The 23,254-nt window shown below is 34.1% G+C and overlaps 1 protein-coding gene and 1 long non-coding RNA gene across 2 annotated transcripts in view; one reads left to right on the forward strand and one right to left on the reverse strand.

The window, feature by feature from the left end:
• LOC140045009 (two pore channel protein 1-like) overlaps positions 1-23,254 on the reverse strand; it is a 53,398-nt gene that overhangs the window by 11,205 nt on the left and 18,939 nt on the right. The window contains exons 7-12 of the mRNA XM_072089741.1: positions 21,755-21,871; positions 20,997-21,279; positions 20,343-20,399; positions 19,631-19,711; positions 19,052-19,124; positions 11-115 (exon numbers count right to left, since the gene is read on the reverse strand). Of these exons, the coding sequence (XP_071945842.1) occupies positions 11-115; positions 19,052-19,124; positions 19,631-19,711; positions 20,343-20,399; positions 20,997-21,279; positions 21,755-21,871 (716 nt within the window). The remainder of the gene's footprint in view (positions 1-10; positions 116-19,051; positions 19,125-19,630; positions 19,712-20,342; positions 20,400-20,996; positions 21,280-21,754; positions 21,872-23,254) is intronic.
• Positions 11,933-15,360, forward strand: LOC140045010 (uncharacterized). Its single transcript, XR_011844518.1, has 4 exons — positions 11,933-12,782; positions 13,412-13,611; positions 13,748-13,876; positions 14,123-15,360. It is a non-coding gene; the product is annotated as an uncharacterized lncRNA (long non-coding RNA).

A 23,254-nucleotide genomic window follows, 5' to 3' on the forward strand; every position in this document is an offset into this window, starting at 1 on the left:
TCATTATTACCTTAGCAACCTCAAAGGTCGTAGAACCACAACATAATAAAGGTCAGTATCAAATATGTTAGTCAAAACACCAACAATCGCAGATACAGTGATCACAAAATCAAATCTGGAAAAAAATTTAAAGCATGATTAGATTATAGACAGTGATTCAACCTAATATTGGTAAAAAGATAAATATTTGGGCACATACGGCATTTCATATTTCTATCTGCCTAAAAAATAGAAAACAACTAGAGACTTATAAGGGAAAGTCTAGTAAAACTTGTATAGTACACCTTTTCCAAAGTAAAACTTATCAGCATACTATATCCAACAGCAAAAAAATCATCAATTGAGACGAGAAACACTAGCTACACTGTTATTAAAGCCAAAAGAATCTTTTTGCCATATGATCAATTTCCACTCTCTGTCACTGTTTATTTGTTATTATTTTTCTCTCTATATTCATGTTAGTTAGTCTGAATACAAGAGGTAGGCTAGACAAAATTACAATGGTAAGATAATCAAATGCTAGAGAAAAACTTTAAAAAAACTGAATTTTAAAACAAAACATTGTCATGTATCTCATACAGAAATGGTACAATTCGCATAGATGCGATTCAGTGAAAACAAATCCATCAAAGGAATGTAACCATTCCTTGGACGCACATAGTCAACCTAAGAAAACACATGAGGGTACATGTTCGAAAATTTACATTAAGTCATAAAGCATGTTTTTTTAAATTGGAACAAACTCCAGACACCAGCCATAAATGCATCATCAATCAATGCCTTCATGCAAGAAGTGCACACATTTTTGGGTTACTAAGGACGAAGCCCCTTCCACACATTCCACAACACTAAGTTGGTAGGAGCGGAGTTTAACCATCACTTGAGTCTGAAACATGCTATAATTTAGTCGAAAATAAATTTGTTCATTTTAAAAATTGCAAGTGCACAATTGAGTACATCTGGAAACAAAACACTCAAGTAGTTATGTATGCATTCAGTTGCCTATATTCATGCTTTACCAAATAAGACAGTGGAACCGTAATCACGTAGCCATAACATCGGCAGGGGTTCGAGGCTCACTCACTCTATGGTTCTGGTGGTAGAACGAGTCTTCTCGGATAAGGACTATAAACCGTAGGTCCAGTGTACACAACTTGCTCGTGTGCACTTTAAAGAACCTAGTACATCTTTCGAGACGAGTAGGGGGTTACCCCGGTGTATTAGTACATCACAGCCACTGATCACCAACTGGGCCCTCTGGGAGATCAGTCTTTGACTGAAGAGGTCACCCAGTATAAAGATAAAACAAATCAGCAATGAATTGATTTAAGAACCAAATATTTAGATTTTTACAGAATGAAATAAAACTTTATTGGAATACTATACATCATGTGTATGGATTTATGATATGGAACTTAAGTAAATAATATAACAAATAAATACAACTTTTTATGTAAACTTCAAAACTCACTAACCTTCTAGAAAGTGAATCATTTCCAAAGTCTAAGGGACATAATCATGATTTATATTGTATGGATTTGTTGAAAACTCAGGCTAGCCAATGCTCATTACTTAAAGAAATATATCCAATACAAAGATGATATGCAGGCAAATGAATCAAAAGAAATGCGACTGTCAAAAAACATTATACATACATACTGTACTCTTCATTTTATTTATAATTTAAAAACTTGCAGATAACTGAAATAAATACAAACATCAAATGATCAATTAAAATGAGATTTGTTAAGCGTTTAGGAAAGTAATCCGTGAATCTAAAATCTACCAAATCCAGAACAAAAACCCACAAAACTGCATTCTGCAGACTGACCGCCAATTCTGTCTAATTGTCATATATGGTGGGGATGGGTTTTTTCACTTATGAAAAAAAAACAAGACAACTAAATAGCGTTCGTTGATTCTCTAAAGGCACATTTACACTAGGGCGATAATGGTCGACGATAAATACTGTAGATATGCATGTACTTTTCATATATAAAACAAAAGAAAACTAACAAGTTTGCATCCAATAACTAGAGAATACTAATCTATATGCTTCCTTGAAAACGATATTTTCACACATCCATATGTCATATGACGTCATGATTGATAAGAGCAAAAATATCGTGGCAATTATTAATCATGACGTCATTTGGTTGGGTTTTAAAAAATATTTTTTTATCTAAGAACAAAAACCTTTATAATTTCTTTTGTTTTATCACTCTATAGAATAATAAAAGACGTCTTCAACAGTTTATTGTAATTTATTTCTAATCCAAACAAAGTTATGCTTAATTAATTGTTTACAATCTGTGCATTTACAATACAAGATATTTTTTGAAGAAAGAAATCTAAAATTCTTCCTGATGCTAAACCAAGTAATAACAATAGATAAACTTTTTTTTAAATACACAAATATAGCAAGGTATTGTACAGGTCGAAGCATGGACAAACTAACTTATTTCTCCATGGTCAAAGCTACCCTTATACTGTAAATATACACTGATTTGTGAGTGGATTAATCTCCTAGTCTATTAGTACTACACCTTTGAGGGTGTAATGGCCAGATATATTGTTTGTATATTCATGATATTGATGATGTATTTTTTTTTGTATTTTAGACTTCAAATTTGTTGTTCTAGCTAATTCTTACATCTTTTATATATGTGAAAGTTTTAATGTACATTTGCCTCAGTTATTCTGCAATGACATTTTAATTTGAAATTGCATTGAACTACTGTTACAAATAATGAATGTTTATGAGTTGGATGGTGAGAACATTTCCCAAGTCAATTTTTCAACAAACGAAACATTCATTATTTGTTTCATAACAATATTATTTTATTCAATTTATCCATTGTAAATCATTGATTAATGCTAGGCCAGGAAGCTAGGTCATTAAAAAAGCACAATAAGTTGATTTCCGAACACGATCAGTCAACAATGTCGCATGGCAAAACTTCAGGTGTGTTATCAGGCCCGTAGCCAGGGGGGGTTTTTATGGTTCGGCCGAACCCCCCCCCCCCTTACAGCGAACCCCCCTTAACCAACTGCGAACCCCCATCCCCGACATGCCCAATACCTTACCCTCATCTCCAAAAATCCACCAAATACGTGCCCCACAGTACAAAAAGTTGTTTGTAAATTGAAAAATTCGTAAACTTGTTCGTGAACCTCCTTCTTCTCTGTATGAGCGTCAACTAGTGATACGTGTCTGTAAATTTCTAAAAGCTGCAAATGAATTGCCGATTTTAACCTGAAAAATAAATGTTTGGTCCCTGCATGTAACATGATATTGACGCGTCTCATAGCGAGCTGGCGCACGAACGATTCGTACAAAGGACACCGCCAGACAACAACTGCGTACCTATAATTGTTTAGATCACTGGCAGTCAGGCAGCATGCATAAAGTATATAGCCTTCCGACGTACATCAGTATTTATGTGTGACTAATGAAGTATAATGTATCATAGAGGATTATAGTGAATATTAATATTTTACACTATAATATCTATGGTATCAAGTACTGTAGTTCACATTATGGCATCCGATTATTTTTTTCTAGACCACCAGCCGATACGTATTAAAATGTATCAATATCACCTATTTACATATTTATATTCCTCAACAAATTGCTGTAAATAAATATTATAGATAGAGCTAGCAAATAGCATTTGCCTTCACCCAGTGTGCTTTTTTCGGGGCTGCTCCTAGATGTACGTTCGCATTGAACTTGAACGCAAAACAAAATACGGAGTAAATGATCAAACAATCGGCGGTTCCGCACAGAGCACGCGCATCTAACATACGGCAACAAATAGTTATCGTCATTTAAATTATCGACGTGTTTGAGGAGGAGGAAAACAATACGATCTTTTTGCTCATTGGTTATATAGCATGCTGAACGAGAGTGTCTTTTCCGGCCATCTAGGGGTGTCATTTAACAAAATTCGCTTCGCATCAGGCTGGGGGAGGGGGGGGGTTTGACCCAAATATTTAATGTCCGAACCCCCCCTTGACAGATCCTGGCTACGGCCCTGGTTATAATAACTACTATACTGTACATTTATACACAATTTTTTATTATGTATAATTCCTGAATAAATTAAAAAACAATTCAAACCTCTCACAACCTATAGACAAAGACATTTAAAGCTATAAACATTGTATTCTATTCCGAGCGATAGGCTATTAGATTAAGTTCAGTATTTTTGAAAGTCTTTATTTGAAAATCATAGATCTTACACAGCAATCTATTGTCAACTACAGTCTGTTATGGAAGTCATCATCAGATCTTCCACAGCAATCTATTGTCAACTACAGTCTGGTTATGGAAGTCATCATCAGATCTTCCACAGCAATCTATTGTCAACTACAGTCTGGTTATGGAAGTCATCATCAGATCTTCCACAGCAATCTATTGTCAACTACAGTCTGGTTATGGAAGTCATCATCAGATCTTCCACAGCAATCTATTGTCAACTACAGTCTGGTTATGGAAGTCATCATCAGATCTTCATGGATGACTGGTTGATAGAATTAGTTGACAACACACAGTACTGTCTTGAAATCATTCAGGCCACATGCAGATATGTAAACTTTCTATATACTTTTATTGTATAGTTATTCTGGAATCCAGTGTTTGTTTAGAAATAACAAAAGCCACAGTAGCTTTCGTTAAGTGGTCGGACACCATATGAACTAATACCTACAAATGAACCACATTCTTGTCTAGAAACCGTAACAGGGTAAAGCACTTCTCCACTTTCAACCCACCCTAATCGACAAACATCAAGTCCAGATTCATAAGCAGCCTGAACTTGTGCTCTTGTGGCTAATTTACCTCCATGGCCAATGCATCTGTTTTGTGCCTCATAATAATCAAGACTGCAAATAGAAAAGCTATTGACACACACAACACCATGAGCGGGAAAAGGGTATGGATTTGTAAGGATCTCGCCTTCAATAGGAATGTAACACATGCCAAAATATTCTTGTTCAGGGTCTTCCAATATTATTTGATTAGCAGTATTATAATGCCAGTATTCAGAGGGAATATTATGAGAAACAGCGTTTCCTGCCAGACCTCTAGAGAACCAAGCAAATGTGTTAACATCTACACCTTTTTTCCAAATTTCATAAACTTCAAAAGGAGTTGCCAGCCGACCACCAAATTGGTTTGTACAACACTCCTCAGATTCACTAGCGGTCAGTTTTTTTGATTCGTTTACGGTCACTCGAATTATTCGCTGGTCAGGTGAAATGTTATCAGCAATATTCAAAGAGTGATTGTACTCCTTGTAACAATAGTATCCGCTGAGATACGACTTACAGGGAAAGACGTTAGCATGTAGATTTGGTATTTTCAATGTGCATTTGTCACCGGTCAATTCTGTGAATGCAATCTCACCACTTATAAGCCAGCCTTCAGTACAGTTGTCCAATTGAGCTTGAAATATTTCAAGATGTTGGTAGGATGCTAGAGTACCCAAATTTTGTTTACATACCTCATAGGCATCTTCAAGTGTAACCAAGTTATTTGAATTGTGATACACATAATCTGAAATATGACAAGGAATAAGTTTCAACAAACAATATACCAGTAATGTTATAGTAATAGTAGTATTAGAAACAGAAACTATGGGACTGAACTCTAAAAAATAAATCATTTTATTATTATTACTTACGTTTCTTAAAATCTTGATTCAAGACCTGAAATAAAAACAAAACTAATACATTAAGCATGCATTTAAAACATTATTTTGTTTTAATTCATAAAAAGAAAAAAAAAAACAGTTAGAAATGTTCCTAATATTTTATTTAATAAGTTTTGAAATTTTATCCTAAAATGGTACACAACACATTTATTCAAATGATGTTGGCAAAATAATGCATAATATTTATGCACAAAGCAAACAGATAAAGATAAGATAAATCTTTATTGTCATTACCACAATAAGTTGAACATGAAATTGTCCTTGATGCCTATATACACACACAAAACAGAAAAACATGTTTGACATGACATTCTAACTACTATGTTACTTGTTGATCTATAATCTTACCTTTTCAAAGTATCTATATACATCAACTTGTTTGAAATTGTCAACCTTGTTTTCATCTTTTTGTAGTGTGTTGATTTGACAAGTTAAATTGTCTTCTCTGTAGTTGACCGACAAACAGTAGATTTTTCTTGAACACTCCAATAAACACTGAACGCGGTTGATATTTTGTAATTCATACTTCCAGCCCAAAAGAGCATGGTTCGAAACAATACTATACTGGGCAGAGTGTACTATTGGTGTAAGGCATAATATTAAGCAAATGCCTTTGCTTAATAAAAAGAAATCCATGATGAGCCAACTGTTGCGAAACAAATACAAGTTAACCTGTAATGTTTTGTTGTGTGTGTTTGAGAGGCGGTAATTTGTAAATGATCAACTTGCATCAACTGCATTGTAGTTTTAATGAGAAAATATACTTTTATTGACAATGAAACTGAACCTATTTTATTTTACAATTGGAACCAAATAACTTGGCTAATTTGGAGATAGATCTAAATACGGTTGATCATATATCAGTAAATTAAAGATTACCATCGATCACTTAATTTAAAAACAGTATTGATGTGAACATTTATATTGGTTAAAGAATTGAGAAATGTAATTAAAAAAAATATATACTTTCATTGACAATGGGCCTTCATTAATTTTCAAATGGATGAAGTTAATTCCAAAATGTACTGTAATGCTTAAAACTTGAAATTACAATACTTGAAAATACTACTGTATAGCTACTTTAAACTCACAAATACAAGTCAAAATTACTATTAACAAATAATAATAATACCCCATATTTATAGCACCCATTTCATGCTAAAATCTGCCTTAAATAATGAATGGACTTCTCTCATTAGGGTCACATCTTGTCAGTGCAGCCAACACTCACTACTCTGTTCATGACAGTGACTGTGTGAACTAGCACAGCACAATAAAAAAGTGTATCTGCAATGCATATTCAATGACAAGGGCATTCATTTTCAATTGGAACCAAATGACCAAAGTAGATTTAAACATACTGTACATAATGCAAAACTTTTGACTAAACAGCATCTTAATGTTATTGATAAGAATATTTAATTTATAGAAATTATTGATCACAAGTCAAATACATTGCTTGCAGTATTGATGAGATCTTTCAATGTTGTTAAATTTAAAACAAATATACGTACTCTTCATCAAATTACTTGGGGACAGTGGAGTAACGGCTATGAGCGCTAACTGGGGCTCGAGGCTTAATTGCATAATAATAAATAAATGACAAACTCTACTTCATTGACAATGGAACTTAATTTATTTGCAATTGGACCTAAATTAATTGCTTAATTTAGAGATACGCAGATCTTAAATAAAATTACATGATATACTTAACAGTTTTAAGACATATTGTTGTAAAATAAAGATTAGCTGATCACTTAATGTTAAATATATTGCAGTAATTTGATGAATTTGAATCGGTTAAATTCTAAAATTAAATAGCAATATGATTAAAAAAATACTTTCATTTGCTGTAATTGGAAACAAATTACTTGAAGTTAACTTGGATACATAGAAACTCAATCGATTGGATGTTAAAACGTTGTTCAAAACTGGATTGCACAATTTGAAAATTGTCTACATAAGATATTTCCTCTAATACATAAGATATATAGTGTCAATTAAAATAAAGGTTAATACACTGTTCTACGAACACTCACTATAATTGCAAATTTGTTTGTAATATTTTCGGAGAAACCATTCTCCATCCTCATATATAGTGTTTGATTGAATTGATTGAAATATATATTTATACTGGGTAACCTCTTCAGTCAAAGACTGGTCTCCCAGAGGGCCCAGTTGGTGATCAGTGGCTGTGATGTACTAACACACCGGGGTAACCCCCTACTCGTCTCGAAAGATGTACTAGGTTCTTTAAAGTGCACACGAGCTAGATGTGTACACTGGACCTACGGTTTATAGTCCTTATCCGAGAAGACTCGTTCTACCACCAGAACCATGGAGTGAGTGAGCCTCGAACCCATGCCGATGTTATGGCTACGTAATTACGGTTCCACTGTCTTAACCGCTCGGCCACTCACTCAACTTCTTAAATTTGAAGTTAATATGTGACTGAAGTATGCAACACCTTGTCATCCAATACTGTTTTGGGAGGCTTATTCATCTAGGAGTAGAAGGGCAAAACAGCATACAGTTGGACTTTTTTTTTATTATATTTAAAATAACATTGTTGTTCGACACAAAGCCCACACACATGTCAACCAGCCCTTGAAGTGCTGAAGCAGAGAGAGCTAACAGAACAAGATCATCTTACCAAGGAAAATACTGAGAGAGTAACTGCAGGGAAACTATCAGATAGTCACCCCATCTGATGAGAAGAACGTCCAGTTATTAGCTCTGTTAAAGGCTTTGCTTAAGTCAAGGGAACAAGCATATACTGGGATACCCACCATAACGGTTGTATCAATTAATAATTTGTTTTACAACAAAAATACATGTATCAGTTGAATGCTGAGGTTTAAAGGTGATGATGATGGTCATTGTATTAAGAAAATATTACAAAAATTGACAAGAAGATATGAACTTGTTAGTTCCGCACGACAAACGCCACATGCACATCATACGTTGGAATATTGCCCACAGAAAATAATTATGGCATTATGACCTGATCTGAAGAATATAATATACTGATACTATTTTATTGTCCATAGTAATATAAATGGAAATTATTTATTTGGAAATTAAATGGAAATTTATTATTATTCCAAATATTATTACTTCAGTTACTTTGGAATTACTAGTACTTGGTTTCTGTGTTTTGGGATTGATGGACTTGGTGGAAGAGACATTACTACCTCAGCCTCACCATGGTTGGTGCAAGAGACATTACTACCTCAGCCTCACCATGGTTGGTGCAAGAGACATTACTACCTCAGCCTCACCATGGTTAGAAGAGACATTACTACCTCAGCCTCACCATGGTAGGTGCAAGAGACATTACTACCTCAGCCTCACCATGGTTGGTGCAAGAGACATTACTACCTCAGCCTCACCATGGTTGGTGCAAGAGACATTACTACCTCAGCCTCACCATGGTTGGTGCAAGAGACATTACTACCTCAGCCTCACCATGGTTGGTGCAAGAGACATTACTACCTCAGCCTCACCATGGTTGGTGCAAGAGACATTACTACCTCAGCCTCACCATGGTTGGTGCAAGAGACATTACTACCTCAGCCTCACCATGGTTGGTGCAAGAGACATTACTACCTCAGCCTCACCATGGTTGGTGCAAGAGACATTACTACCTCAGCCTCACCATGGTTGGTGCAAGAGACATTACTACCTCAGCCTCACCATGGTTGGTGCAAGAGACATTACTACCTCAGCCTCACCATGGTTGGTGCAAGAGACATTACTACCTCAGCCTCACCATGGTTGGTGCAAGAGACATTACTACCTCAGCCTCACCATGGTTGGTGCAAGAGACATTACTACCTCAGCCTCACCATGGTTAGAAGAGACATTACTACCTCAGCCTCACCATGGTAGGTGCAAGAGACATTACTACCTCAGCCTCACCATGGTTGGTGCAAGAGACATTACTACCTCAGCCTCACCATGGTTGGTGCAAGAGACATTACTACCTCAGCCTCACCATGGTTGGTGCAAGAGACATTACTACCTCAGCCTCACCATGGTTGGTGCAAGAGACATTACTACCTCAGCCTCACCATGGTTGGTGCAAGAGACATTACTACCTCAGCCTCACCATGGTTGGTGCAAGAGACATTACTACCTCAGCCTCACCATGGTTGGTGCAAGAGACATTACTACCTCAGCCTCACCATGGTTGGTGCAAGAGACATTACTACCTCAGCCTCACCATGGTTGGTGCAAGAGACATTACTACCTCAGCCTCACCATGGTTGGTGCAAGAGACATTACTACCTCAGCCTCACCATGGTTGGTGCAAGAGACATTACTACCTCAGCCTCACCATGGTTGGTGCAAGAGACATTACTACCTCAGCCTCACCATGGTTGGTGCAAGAGACATTACTACCTCAGCCTCACCATGGTTGGTGCAAGAGACATTACTACCTCAGCCTCACCATGGTTGGTGCAAGAGACATTACTACCTCAGCCTCACCATGGTTGGTGCAAGAGACATTACTACCTCAGCCTCACCATGGTTGGTGCAAGAGACATTACTACCTCAGCCTCACCATGGTTGGGTAAAAAATCTCTTTTAGTCACAAAAAATCTCTGTACCGAACTTCCTTCAGAAGGAATGATATAAGACTACGTAAGGATGAAATGGTGTTATTGTGTTTAAGGATTGTTTCTTCTTAGACAAACTTTTGGAATATAGACCTGAAAAATGTAATCATTTTATGATACCAGTATAATGTTTTTCAGGGGATTAAAATTAGCTCTTTGTCAAGTAGACTGGGGTTCCCTTTTATTACACAAACTGTAGCCTATAATGTAGCCTACAAAGTTATGTGCAAAGATAAGAATTACACTACTACAATGTTGAACTCTGCATTATCTATAGAATTAATGGTTCCTATACAAAAGAAATTTAAAAAATTTTTTTTGTATAATCGAGGTCATCATTATTATTATGTGATAAATTCACATAATAATAATATTTGTTTTTAATAATTTGAGAAAACTACGCCTCCATATTGCTAGAAATTGGACTCGTAATCAATATTACAGCAAATATACTGTATAAAACATGGTGTTTTGCATTGAAAATAAGGGGACCATCCCTCAAAAATGTGTGGGGGCAAGGTGGAGCTACTGTATGATTGAATAATCAGAACAATGTATGACCCATTTATTGTTTAAATAACATAAGTGTTTAGGCAATTGATTAGGGCCAAACAAAACCAGCTTGATGATACTGTAGGCAGACCGTTGAACCAGGAAAGAGTAAATAATGTTTAACATGTTGTTCAGGGCTTCTTTAGTTGGTGGTAATGGTATGTTTTCATATAATTGCTGATTTTTGGAGAAAAGATTAAATCTTGCTTCAAACATATGGAATGATCCTCCTCAGAATCCTGTTTTTGCTTAAAAGGCTAAAATATTTATTAGAAGAATATATAAGTTCTGTATTAGAAATGTTTTACTACCTACTTATGCATAACAATTCCCAACAGTATTCTGGTTGGTATGCTTTATTACTTGATATGAAGAAAAATTAATGATTTAAGGCAAAGTTAGGATGATTGTTTTGTAGAGGTTAAAAGTGAGTCTTGATTTAAACAAGAACTGATAAACTTAACTAAATAGAAATTAGTAAACAATTCTAGAACATGTACTGAGTCTTGTAACAATAATTACGATTAATGAATTACTCATTTATCTGTGCTGGAGAATCAAACTCACACAGAAGGCATTGTACTAGAAACTGTAGGCTATCAAAGGTTCACATTTGGTGCAGTAAATCATTTGGCAGTAAAATGAGTTATGTCCGCATGTGGGAGTGTGTGCAATGACTAACTAACTACAATTGTTGTTTCAACTTTCAGTAGATGAGTAAACCTCCATGCACAATTTGAAATCCAAATATATATAGAATACACATAGGTCTAGCATAGATGAAATAGCTAGCTATCTAGTGTAGTGTAAATACGGCGAACATTATGCCCTTCACATCATTGATTCTATCACACGACACGTTTACTATATACAGTAACATATAGCCCTTCACATCATTGATTCTATTACACGACACGTTTACTATATACAGTAACATATAGCCCTTCACATCATTGATTCTATCACACGACACGTTTACTATTACAGTAACATATAGCCCTTCACATCATTGATTCTATCACACAACACGTTTACTATATGGGTCATTCCATCAGGTTGGGATACAGGGTAATTATACTAATGCAGCTCATTTAAATCATTATTGTATGATTATGAAAATGTTCCTGTTCAACATACAGCACAATCAGATTGACCTATTAATAAGCTACAAAATGAGACCAAACACGATCAAATCGGATACAATTTTGTGATATTTTTTTATGAATAAGTTATGGTGTTTAAGACGTTTTTAACACAAAATTGTGTTACAATAAAGAAGATGGATATATAAATATGTTTTTATGTACGAATACATCGCCATGTTGATTTATTTTGTTCATTTTATAATGTTAAAATATCCCAAATTTATCATACAAAAGCAAATTTTCACGTCTCAAAACTTTAAACTGACAGACTGTGGTTACCAAAAAACCCCTCTTCGACGTAACATTGGTGTCAATTTGGGTCACAGTATGTTACGTCGATAAAGGGGTGTTATAATGGTCATTCTTACAATAGACTCATAATTATATCATGCTTGACACATTTTAATATGTGTCTGTTATCAAAATAATACAAACAGAAATATACAATATTTGAAAAAAATTCAAAATCGATCAAAAGAAAAACAGCATATAACGATGGTGTTAACCGACATTTCTGTTACGTCGAAGTACTTATCCACAAAATACATAGTTAAATACCCTACTGTGTGAAGTGGAATAGTCCTGTGGTGATACCCAGGGAAGTTCTAAGAATAATAATAAAAAAGTTTTCTCGCTGCTTTCGCGGAGTTTCTCGATACTGTTGTCAGGAGTTAACGACTCCATGTTACGTCGAAGTGGTTAGGTTACGTCGAATTCCTGATAATTGTGGCCAACGTCAACAGTGTGTAAGTATATTTCTCTTTTTATTTGTAATTTTTACGAGGTATGTTATTACTTTACATAGTAAGATACGACATTAGAAATGTCACATAATTTGACAGGCACAGAGACGGTCAAGTGGGAGCCCTTGACGTATGTATACGGCGTCAATGTTACATCGAACTACCACGTTTCAGTGCTTAGATTTTTAGTGCTAACGTTTAAAATATCATCCTGTAATGTTCAGGAGGTAATATTTAGGTGTTGTTTTTCGGTTTACGTGTATTTTCATAAGTTCATAATGCGTGTAAGAATGAATACATAGTGAGAAAGCTCAGTATAGCCTAGATCTCTAGGCCCTAGTCTTCCACTGTTATCTTGTGGTAGTTTACCGTTCGGGCCACAACGGACCAACCTGGCGATCTTGGCATGGACGTTTGGACCCATTTAAGGACGATCTTGCCTACCAAGTTTGATAGATTGGCCAAGCTTTAAAAAAATCTAAAAACGCATTATCGCATTGTCAATACTTTACAGCAAATACCACCCACACGCACAATAACCCCTCCCCCGGCCAACGCCCCGAAACACCCCCCCCCCCCACCCGCCCCCATTTTTTTTTTTTTTTTTTTAAATTTAATTTTTTCTTTTACAGTAATGCCACCACCGCTGAGGCTACGGATTTGACTTAAGTCAAGCAAAACAGTAGTACCTGTAGTGCCTTAAGACCCTAAAACATGTGAATTGTCAGCAACACCCGGTTTTGGTCAACCTTTATTGAAGTCTTACAGACAGAAATTAAAGCTGCTGTGGGACCCAAGGAACATAGTAAAACAAAAGAAGCAACAAGTTCAGGTATTCCAATATAATTTAATATTAATTATTCACCTAGCCATGATCTTACGAAATTAAATCACTGTACAGTACATTTATTGTAAAGGTGGTTTCCACAAAATGCAATTTATTAACTGGTTTACTTATATGTATACAGATGAAGATGAACAAGACAGTGTACATGACAATGAGACATACAGTGTACAAGATGATGATGGAACAGACAGCACAGATGAGAACAGAGAAATAAACAAGGACTCAGTCTGTATATCTTCTGGTGTAGTAGGTATGTTGCTCATTTGTGCAATTTATGAAATACAGCTGCTTTTTCTCTGGAAAGTCCATGTAGTGTACAGTACTATTAGTATTAAATGAAACCACAATATGTACTTTGTCAGGTACAATTTATAGCATCATCATCATCTGTTCACTTGGACATCATTTGTAGACTTTTTGTTTAATACACCCTCTTTGAACAGATTCCATACCGTATACGGGTGTTTATTTAAATTTGTTTTATTTAATCTTCCAGTTGGTGACTATGTTGCTGTGATATATAATGATGATTGGTGGCCAGGACAGGTACTTGAAGTTGGTGATATGTGCTGCATCAGCTTCCTGGAAAAGAAGGGGGAAAACAAATTTATATGGCCTGTGGAGTGGAGAAAGATTGGATTGCACAGAGCCGTATATTTGCTAAGATTCCTTCTCCACCTATGCCAGTTACAAGTCGTTTCCTTGGCTTTGATTCAGCAAATGTCAGTTCCATCACATCTAGAGTGAACAACTACCTGAAAGCAAACAGAAAATAGGAGTGAGTGTCTTCCAGCTGCTGATTTTTTAATGGCTTTTGCCATGTTGATGTTAAATAATGCTGACGTAACATAAACATGGTGTCAATGTTACGTCCACAAACATTATTTCAGTTAAATCATAAAATACAACAAAAAATATAAAATACAAAAAAAATATATAAAATACAAAATACATAAAATACATTTTTAGCATATAGAACTTGAAAATGTTCATAGGACTAATTTAATAATTACATATTTGTAGTTTATACTTACTGTTGATTATGTAACATAAACATGGTGTCAATGTTACGTCCACACTTATTCATTTAGATCAACGAGTGTCCAAATATAGGCACTTTGGAGCTTACCAAAAGCTTCAATAATTGATATACTGTTGTAAATACAGGAACTGCATCTCAATAATAGTTATATTTCAATATGTAACTTGTAGAAACCATCAAATGATAAACACTGCATTTTTTTCATGGAATGATCTGAACAAAAGGTAATCTTTGCATAAAATATTTATTAATTCATCTCAAGAAGTTGAATTAGAAATACATTTTTTTATTATATAACTTACAAATGTCCATAGGACTAATTTATTAATTACATATTTGTAGTTTATACTTACAGTTGGGTTCATTTTCTATGTTGATGATTATGTAACATTGACACGGTGTCAATGTTACATTATGTTACGTCCGCAATAATTCATTTAAATCAATAAGCGTAAAAAAATAGGCACTTTGGAGCTTACAAAAAGTTTCAATCAATGATATACTGTTGTAAATGAGGGAAATGTTACTCAATAATAGTTATATTTTCAATGTGTGTGTAACTTTAGGAAACTTCAAAATAAAACTCTGCACTTTATTGAAAATGACAAGAATGATTATGTTGTATATACCTCCATTTTTCATTATACCCATAGAAATGTTGTTAAAAAGTTAATTATTGGAAGAAGTTATTGTAAAATGATTCTTTTAAAGTAAATTTGAACTGATGAAATTTGAATTTTTATTAATTAAAGAATATTGGAAATTCAAATTTGGCGTCAATGTTACGTCCATATTTTTTCAGAATGTTAAGTCATAATATCAAGTACCGACTAAATACTTGTGATTTTTTGACTAAAATTTTTGTTGAAAATAAAACTTGGATAGTTGTACCATGAAAAAAGTGTCAAAGATTGTCTTTATTAGCATCTTGAAATTTTCACTTTCATGTAACACACTGTATCCCAACCTGATGGAGTGACCCATATACAGTAACATATAGCCCTTCACATCATTGATTCTATCACACAACACGTTTACTATATACAGTAACATATAGCCCTTCACATCATTGATTCTATCACACGACACGTTTACTATATACAGTAACATATAGCCCTTCACATCATTGATTCTATCACACGACACGTTTACTATTACAGTAACATATAGCCCTTCACATCATTGATTCTATCACACAACACGTTTACTATATACAGTAACATATAGCCCTTCACATCATTGATTCTATCACACGACACGTTTACTATATACAGTAACATATAGCCCTTCACATCATTGATTCTATCACACGACACGTTTACTATATACAGTAACATATAGCCCTTCACATCATTGATTCTATCACACAACACGTTTACTATATACAGTAACATATAGCCCTTCACATCATTGATTCTATCACACGACACGTTTACTGTATACAGTAACATATAGCCCTTCACATCATTGATTCTATCACACAACACGTTTACTATATACAGTAACATATAGCCCTTCACATCATTGATTCTATTACACGACACGTTTACTATATACAGTAACATATAGCCCTTTACATCATTGATTCTATCACACGACACGTTTACTGTATACAGTAACATATAGCCCTTCACATCATTGATTCTATCACACAACACGTTTACTATATACAGTAACATATAGCCCTTCACATCATTGATTCTATTACACGACACGTTTACTATATACAGTAACATATAGCCCTTTACATCATTGATTCTATCACACGACACGTTTACTGTATACAGTAACATATAGCCCTTCACATCATTGATTCTATCACACAACACGTTTACTATATACAGTAACATATAGCCCTTCACATCATTGATTCTATTACACGACACGTTTACTATATACAGTAACATATAGCCCTTTACATCATTGATTCTATCACACGACACGTTTACTATATACAGTAACATATAGCCCTTCACATCATTGATTCTATTACACGACACGTTTACTATATACAGTAACATATAGCCCTTCACATCATTGATTCTATCACACGACACGTTTACTATATACAGTAACATATAGCCCTTCACATCATTGATTCTATCACACGACACGTTTACTATATACAGTAACATATAGCCCTTCACATCATTGATTCTATCACACAACACGTTTACTGTATACAGTAACATATAGCCCTTCACATCATTGATTCTATCACAGGACACGTTTACTATATACAGTAACATATAGCCCTTCACATCATTGATTCTATTACACGACACGTTTACTATATACAGTAACATATAGCCCTTCACATCATTGATTCTATCACACAACACGTTTACTATATACAGTAACATATAGCCCTTCACATCATTGATTCTATTACACGACACGTTTACTATATACAGTAACATATAGCCCTTCACATCATTGATTCTATCACACAACACGTTTACTATATACAGTAACATATAGCCCTTCACATCATTGATTCTATTACACGACACGTTTACTATATACAGTAACATACAGTATAGCCCTTCACATCATTGATTCTATCACACGACACGTTTACTATATACAGTAACATATAGCCCTTCACATCATTGATTCTATTACACGACACGTTTACTATATACAGTAACATATAGCCCTTCACATCATTGATTCTATCACATGACACGTTTACTATATACAGTAACATATAGCCCTTCACATCATTGATTCTATCACACGACACGTTTACTATATACAGTACAGTAACATATAGCCCTTCACATCATTGATTCTATTACACGACACGTTTACTATATACAGTAACATATAGCCCTTCACATCATTGATTCTATTACACGACACGTTTACTATATACAGTAACATATAGCCCTTCACATCATTGATTCTATCACACAACACGTTTACTATATACAGTAACATATAGCCCTTCACATCATTGATTCTATCACACGACACGTTTACTATATACAGTAACATATAGCCCTTCACATCATTGATTCTATCACACAACACGTTTACTATATACAGTAACATAGCCCTTCACATCATTGATTCTATCACACAACACGTTTACTATATACAGTAACATAGCCCTTCACATCATTGATTCTATCACACGACACGTTTACTATATACAGTAACATATAGCCCTTCACATCATTGATTCTATCACACGACACGTTTACTATATACAGTAACATATAGCCCTTCACATCATTGATTCTATCACACGACACGTTTACTATTACAGTAACATATAGCCCTTCACATCATTGATTCTATCACACGACACGTTTACTATATACAGTAACATATAGCCCTTCACATCATTGATTCTATCACATGACACGTTTACTATATACAGTAACATATAGCCCTTCACATCATTGATTCTATCACACGACACGTTTACTATATACAGTAACATATAGCCCTTCACATCATTGATTCTATCACATGACACGTTTACTATATACAGTAACATATAGCCCTTCACATCATTGATTCTATCACACAACACGTTTACTATATACAGTAACATATAGCCCTTCACATCATTGATTCTATCACACGACACGTTTACTATATACAGTAACATAGCTCTTCACATCATTGATTCTATTACACGACACGTTTACTATATACAGTAACATATAGCCCTTCACATCATTGATTCTATCACACGACACGTTTACTATATACAGTAACATAGCCCTTCACATCATTGATTCTATTACACGACACGTTTACTATATACAGTAACATATAGCCCTTCACATCATTGATTCTATCACACGACACGTTTACTATATACAGTAACATATAGCCCTTCACATCATTGATTCTATCACACGACACGTTTACTGTATACAGTAACATATAGCCCTTCACATCATTGATTCTATCACACGACACGTTTACTATATACAGTAAATGTAATTTGGTTTGTAATTCTGGTTTTTTCCATGACATGTGTATTTTAATAATATACTATGGTATATGCGTCAGTCTTTATAACATAACATGTTTACAGTAAAGTATTTATTTGTACTTTATTTTTTTGTATTAATTCGCAAAAGTTTTATGTCATGAAAATGGCCGATAAGTAACCAATTCACAACCAGTTTCTTGTTTTTTTAGTATTTAGTACATGCAGGAAAAAATAAAATAGATTTATATACTGTCAGTGAGATCCTTCAAGAGGTTGATAGAGCAGAACATGTTGAGTTGAACCAATGGTACAGTGGCACAAATGCTTAAATACCATCTGAAAATTTGTATTCAGAAATGCCTTCAGAAGGATGACACATACTATCCAACATACAATTATTTTACTTTAATAAGAAATATACAACTCACACATTCCATCCAGATCTGAAGTAACCTTTAACCCCTAGGCCAATTATTTTCAAAAGACATTCTGCCGCATAAACTAGAGAAAAAAAATCATAAGAATTGTTTGCTTGTAAAATTTATATGTATATTACATTCAGTTTGAATGTTAAATTCAAATGAAAGCAGTGGATTATTTTAATACATATTTACTTTAGAGATAAAATCAAAATTGTGAGGCATTTGATGAATAGGCAAACTGCCTTAAAATACTGTAACATGTTTCGAGAATACTATTCTCATCAGAACTGAAATCAAATGAATGGGATGTAGTTTAAAACAAATAATTAATGTTTTGTATTTGTTGAATGGAAAGAATATTTTCAGTTTTTTATTCATGTTTCATATTCAACTAATTGAATACAGCATTCAATCGTTTAAGATACTCATTTATTTTTAATTTGAAATTTTTAACAGTAATTGTTTTTTTTATAGCTATATACCAGTAACATTGCAAATTGTTATTGACATTTTTTATTTTTTTGGAAAAGTCTAGTGAGAAACAGGCATTAGAATTTAGAATCAATCAAATTATTTGGTACTTACTGGCAACAAACATCCAATCATACCACATGACTTGGCTCAGTTGATTCTTAATATAATCAGGATCATTACTATCTTTATAAACTTATAAAAAAAACACATTCATTATAGTTATCAAGTAACTTCATTCATTTTATAACTAAACATTGATTCATTTGGCCTCAAGTTTTATATTTGAAGATTTTTTTGTGACTGAACAAGCAATTTGTAAAAAATAAGATAATACATTATTAACAAATTTGAAAGGTAAAATCATAGCTTGCCTCACTTAAAAAAAAAATGTTATATCAAAAGTAAACATTTATTGTACATGGCACCATGGGAGTATACTGTCATTATATGATATGGCACTATAATTTAATAAATAAACAAAAAATAATAATTATAATATATGATGTGTCAGAACTACCATTAATGTGATCAAATTAGTTGATTAGATTAATTAATCTATTCAATAGAAAAGATGTGGGAACTAATTATTGCTACTAAAGTAAAGGGTTGAATTCTTATTGGTCAATCACACTACTAGTGTAAATTTAAAAGCTATTTGGTTGGTTGATTAAAATATAGAGCTATCATTTGATTGGCTAGTACACCTCAAAAGGGTATTGGCTTATGTAATTGAAAAGTAGCCTGGCTAACATTAACAAGTGACTTTTATGGCTAACATCAATTGGCGAACAATCCTACAATAAACTGACACTTTAAAACTTACATGATATCAGGATAGTCCTAACAAAGAACAGGATACCATTGCTGGCAATCACCAAGTCTACAAATAAAATAAAATTTAACTGTACCATACACATTGTTATATCTAACACTTTCATTATTTTTTATTAGACCATTAATATTATTAATGGTCTAATGTTATTAAATACTGTAGTTAAATAATAATATATGCAAGTCATTGATCAAATACATGTTCCACAAGATTAAAACATTTTCTAAGCATCTGGCTACAAAATTTACAGTATATATAACGTATTTAAATTTAAGATGGTAATACATTTTCTATTTTTCAATATTTTTAGTGATATATAGTTAAAGAATGCATGGTGATGATGTTGGCATGGGAAAAAATACTGATAGGCTAGTTCTACAAACATTTAGTGGTAAGTGGGAGGTCAAACAAATCCTATTTCCTGAAGTGCCCATTTAAAACTAGTAAAGATTAGCAATTGTATGTAATAAGAAGTAGTAATTGGATGGAAGTGACTGTCAGTGTAAACATGCCTAACTAGCCTAGCTCATGAGACTGTTTGCCCCTTTTGAAGAAGAAATTAAACCCTATAACAATCCTGGTTACACTGGGATCAAGACAAACAAGTTAACCACCAAGTTATTTCAAAGGCAAATCAAAACTTACAAATAAAGAATTTAAAAATATTGGAACTGATAAGCCTGTAGATGCATCTGAATGGAAAATCCAAAGGCTTTAGAAGCGTCTCAAACCACATTCGTTGATTTCCCACAGATTTCCAGTTGAGTTTAGTTACTTCGTACACACCATAAAAGTCATCAAGACTTAGAATACCAGACTCTGATTTATCAAGTGTTTTGAAAGCCAGCAACACAGAGTATTTCTTCAAACTTGGACGATAGTAACGCAACAGTCCTTGAAAATGAGTAAAGCTTAGTTTACCCAAATGCTGTAGGGAACAAATTTGTAAAGTTAATAATTGCAATCTTAAAATCTTTATCTTTAAAATTGTTGAGAACAAGAAACTTCTCAACAGAATTTTCCAAAGGTTCAAAGGTAAAAAGAAATCTTAAACTGCATTCTATTTTAATCAATCAGAATTTCTGGGGGAAAACATACTTTTTGGACAGCCTTCTGCACAGTGGCATAACGACTATGAGTGCTTATGGCTAAACAAGATGGTCCTAAAACTAATGGGCATTATCAACCCAATGCAACTACAGAGTATTGGACAACTCTGGCTTTGCCTCATGCGTTACAAACACTGCTTTTTTACCGTGGCTGCCATGATGGTCTTAACTTAATCTAAATTTCTTTTATTTCTAGCAATATCGAATGTAGTGAGCTGATTTAAAAAAAAAACATATGAGAGTTGGTGAAAGATATTGTTGAGCTCTAAAAGACATACATATTATACATTTTACCTTGCGACTACACAACAAACGAAATGCCTTGGCAGCACCTGTCCTCTTGTGCATAAACAACTTCTTAAACTTATTCTTTTCAATTCCTGTAAATGTGTCATACACAACGGCCAAAAGCTGTAATTAGATTTAAGAAAAACCCAAAGTATTATTTCAAAGACTGTCTATAATTATAGGACAACATTTGAAATCATGGTTCTGTGGGCTTTTGCATTCTCTGTTATGCCTTTTCATTTGCGCCCATTGTTCAAACTTGGATAGATTTACATCACAGTTAGTTTTACCATGGTTTGTACATAAATTTAGCAGTGATGTTAAATACTCTGATTAAATCACATGATGGTTATGTGTTATCAGAGTCACTTGTTCGGATTGATTTTTTTAGCCACTAGCTTGAATAGTTTTACCAAGACCATAGAAAGTTCTACAGGACAGGCAGGGTAAAGTTAAACCTAAGGGGAATGGTAGCCAGTGTTTTGATTGGACTTTTCTTGGTCAACTTTCTTAGCTGACGACTAAGGTAAGTGTAAGTCCAGTGTGATCGATCGAGGCTTAAAAAAACTAAACATTGTGATCATACTTGAATATAATACTCAATACTGAAGCGATACTAGCAATGTCTATTTAGAACGCAATTAAACCATTCATGACATTATATTTAGTATCATTAATCCATTGCAGCTAGTAGACTGTCTACACCCTATTAGATATTATCATATACCTGCTGCAATGGTGTGGATAAAGGCTAGATTGCATGTTAACATGGTGTGTAACCTTGGACAAGCCTACACTTAGATGAGTGAATATATCAACAAGATGGGTATAGAGAAGGTTGCCAGAGGAAGCCTAATTAAATACTATTCATCCACAAAGGATACAACACTTTCAAGGTAATTAGATAATTAATTTAATGAATGATTGGAAATAAATGAACATAGGAAATAACTAAGTGTGAATGAATAACCTGAAGTTGGCAAACGTTTCAACATTTAATGTGAAGAAGGGCAATGTCCCAACATAAAAAGAAAGATACTAAATAAATGTCCATATCAAAAATGTCATCTGCAAACTGTGACATTTTATTTGTTCCAAACTTTATTGTTTTTAGACAGACTATCAATATTATATATTAGCTCTTCCACATCTGAAAAATCCTGGATCCGCCACTTTACATAATTTTATTAAACAATACTGTTTGTATTTTTAATCTACCTGTTTTAGGGTATGTTCAGACTCACAGAGTTACGGTGGAGTTATGTAAGTGGCGTACATATTTTTGTCTCTGAACCATGCCGCGGATTAGCGTTAGGAAGCTGTTACTCCGCGCCAGTGGCGTTAATAACTCTAGCGGGAGAGGGTAGATTTCATAACGCTAATCCAGTGATGCATCAGTGATTTTAACCTTAACCAATGAAAATACACGACCACGATTAGCAGACAGCAACTACATACCCGTACCCTATGATACGACAGCAAAATAGCTATGTCAAATGTATTTTC

This window comes from Antedon mediterranea, chromosome 3 (genome assembly GCF_964355755.1).
Source record: "Antedon mediterranea chromosome 3, ecAntMedi1.1, whole genome shotgun sequence".
Classification (NCBI taxonomy): domain Eukaryota; kingdom Metazoa; phylum Echinodermata; class Crinoidea; order Comatulida; family Antedonidae; genus Antedon; species Antedon mediterranea.